The sequence below is a fragment of the Benincasa hispida genome, chromosome 4 (assembly GCF_027475165.1).
Source record: "Benincasa hispida cultivar pf3 chromosome 4, pf3_genome.v1.1, whole genome shotgun sequence".
Taxonomy (NCBI): Eukaryota; Viridiplantae; Streptophyta; class Magnoliopsida; order Cucurbitales; family Cucurbitaceae; genus Benincasa; species Benincasa hispida.
Window position 1 is genome coordinate 38221002 of NC_143481.1, and position 3063 is coordinate 38224064.

At 38.3% G+C, this 3063-nt stretch overlaps 1 protein-coding gene across 1 annotated transcript; it reads right to left on the reverse strand.

The window, feature by feature from the left end:
• Nucleotides 1–845: 845 nt before the first annotated feature.
• COPT5 (copper transporter 5) lies at nt 846–1656 on the reverse strand. Its single transcript, XM_039030498.2, has one exon. The coding sequence runs from the start codon at nt 1514–1516 to the stop codon at nt 1088–1090; it is 429 nt and encodes a 142-aa protein (XP_038886426.1). The 5' UTR covers nt 1517–1656; the 3' UTR covers nt 846–1087.
• Between the last annotated feature and the right edge of the window lie 1407 nt (nt 1657–3063).

Sequence of the window (3063 nt, forward strand, 5' to 3'; positions counted from 1 at the left end):
TTGTCGGAGTTTGTCGTCTAAGGTGATTGTCGAAGCCTCGAGTTGGTCGTCGGAGTTACTCACTCAAAGGTGATCATCGAAGATGATTTTCATCGGAGTTTGTAGTCGATGGTGGTTATCGGAGCCAATTGGTCGTCGGAGTTGATAACGCGAAGGTGGTGTTGGAGTTGGATCACCAGAGGTGGTTGTTGGAGGCCAGAATTGGTTGTCGAAGTTGGTCGCACGAAGGTTGTCGAAGCTCGGAGTTGGTCGTCGGATCTATCATCAGAGGTGATTGTCGAAACTCGGAGTTGGTCATCGGAGTTGTTATCGAAGGTGGTTGTCAGAGTCCGGAGTTGGTCGCCAGAGTTGTCATTGGAGGTAGTTGTTGGAGCCTAGAATTAGTTCTTGGAGTGTGATAGTGGCCGATGGGTAGAGCCATTGAAAACATGGGAATAAGGAAGAGTTGAGATAAATTGGGATGAGTTATTGTGCATTTTTTCTAGTTTAAATTTTGTTAAAAGGACAAGAGTCCAAATATATTTTGATTAAAAAAAATATTTTGTCCAAAATAGTCCACCCACATAATGAAGATAGAATTTACCCCAAATATAGATAATGCAATATTTTCCATCCCAAGAAGATAGAATGATGAACTGAAAATGTGTTGGTTTTATGCATTGAATCAAAAGTATAAAGATGTGAGGTACCTTCAAATTTAATAAATTCGAACCATTGGAAATGCCATTATCAGCAACCTTATCTGTCAGATCAAAATCAAAATTCAGAACAGATAGGGATCGATCTAATGTATGGGGTTTCTTGCCCACAATTTCCAATATCAATACCCCAATTTGGCTGCTCAATTTTCCCAATCTAACGGAATTTTCTTTCCCAATCATAGTATTTTATCATATTTATGAACAAATTTCCTACCCAGAACAGATCTAAACAGAGCTACAAATTTTCAAATAGCATAATTGAACAACAGGACCGATTAATCAATTCTGCAAGAAACGAAAACAATGAAAAAAACCTATTCATAATTTAAAGAAGCAGGTATAGCAATTGTTTCATTTTCTTATCTGTTTGGCTCCTTGGGAAAGAACTAAGCACATGCACAAGGATTTTCAACACTAACACTAACGTCCTCATCGTCACTCCTAAACACCAAATAACCGATCGCAAGCCCTAAGACAATTGCAACGAAAACTCCGCCATTAAAGGACATAATCGCGAGCATCAGAAGGTAACCGATCGCCGAGTTGACTCCGTAAAACAGAGCTGCAGCAAATCTCACAGCCTGAAACTTCCCAGCCACTTTAGATCGAAGGAGAGGGGCCTCGATCTCTGACGGCGATGGCTTCCGACACAGAAGAAGCTTCAAACGGATTCGATAATTCTCCAAATACTGGTAGAAAATGGAGACAATGAAACAAGCAAGCAAAGAGAGGGAATAACTCAACCATGAATTTGTCCGCCATGAATTGATGAGGAGAGTCACCTCCTTGCTCCAGTAGAAGGTCATGTGCATCATCTTCGCTCTCTGCAACGAAATTTACAGAATCGGAGAAGAGAGAGAGAATGTGAATGTGAATTTGGCAAAGAAATCGAGTTTCTTGTTGGCGTTTGGATGAAGGGGCCGTTTTAAACCCTCGGCCTCCAATTTTTTATGCTTGGTTGGGTTTGTTGTACTGCGAGGCTGGAATCAAAGTACTCGTGTACGAAACAGCAATATTCTATGGAAATGCCATTGGAAGGTTTGGTATTTACATTTCTACCACTCCATTTAATTGGTTCATTGCTTGTTTTACTTGTCACACCACGTTTACATAAGGGGAATGAGGATAAATTAATCTCAATTCGGTTTGTGGTCTCTATCATATTATTTATCTTTTGTTTACACGTTCATATGTAATCGTAATTAAAAGTAGGGTCTATCATACCATTCATAATGAAATATTGTATTTTGATTGAGATTGGGAAGGTTCTCAATCCAATTGCATTTGAATATGCATTGGGCCTCACATATTTGTTATAAATATTTATGTCTCAATTTTCATCATTTTTCCTTTGAAATAAGGAGATACCGATTTACATATAGAATTATTGGTATCGATTTTGGCCGCTTTAACATTTTATAACACCCTTTCTTTGTCTTACCGATCTACCTGTTATTTTGGCAAAGCCGAAAAAAATTAATATATCGATGCTTTTATCGATTTTATTTTGTTTGATTGGTTCGAACGTTGAATTTTTAAATTTTTGTTATAACCACATTCATGCTATGGTTATTGGTCTATCACTATAATGTTTCGTTGATAGGAAAAATTTACAATGTGGTTGTCCAATTAAGCCTCATGTATATGGATTACCAGTTCATTCGTACATATGCAATCCTACAAACTAGATATTGATGAAAAATTAAAGAAAAAATAGCAGATTATAAAAGCAAAAATATTCATTCATTTGTAGAAAAAAAATGTATACAAAATAAAGTTTATACAATGGAGAAGATGATCATACAAAAGAGTTAATGAGGTCGGAGTTCACCATTCACCAAACCAAAAAAAAAAAAAAAAAAAAAAAAAAAAAAAAAAAACAAGAATAAGAAAACCCCAACTCCCCAGCCCCACCACAAGAATAAGAACCCTACTTAGAGTCACTGGATATGATCATTAGTGTTGTTTGAAGTTCTTCTTCTAAACCTTCGTGTCGTTTGGTCCTTCTCTAGCATAACGCTTTCTCCCCACCTCATCCACCTACCCCTTTCCTTTTTTCGATCTTTAGGGAAGTTGACCAATATCAATGATGTTTCATGAGAAGATGGTTGGTTCACACTTGGCTGTGAACCAAGAACCAGTTCCCACTGTCGGGGTGGGAGTTGTTTGTGAAAGCGGTCCTTTGTTGGTGCTCACATTCCCTTCTACCCTGTCTGCTAGTTCATTGTGTTTACTGATCGTTTGGGGCTCCAATGTGGTGAGACGTGTGTCAATGCTAGAGTCGTCCAAACTCCAAGTCCATTGATCGGATGAGTAGTCTGAGAAGCAGGCATCCGAAGAATCGTCATCCTCCCCAAACAAC

What these genes read in the sequence shown, in the direction of transcription:
- COPT5 (XM_039030498.2), bottom strand. Translation starts at nt 1,516, where the DNA reads ATGATGCACATGACCTTCTACTGGAGCAAGGAGGTGACTCTCCTCATC.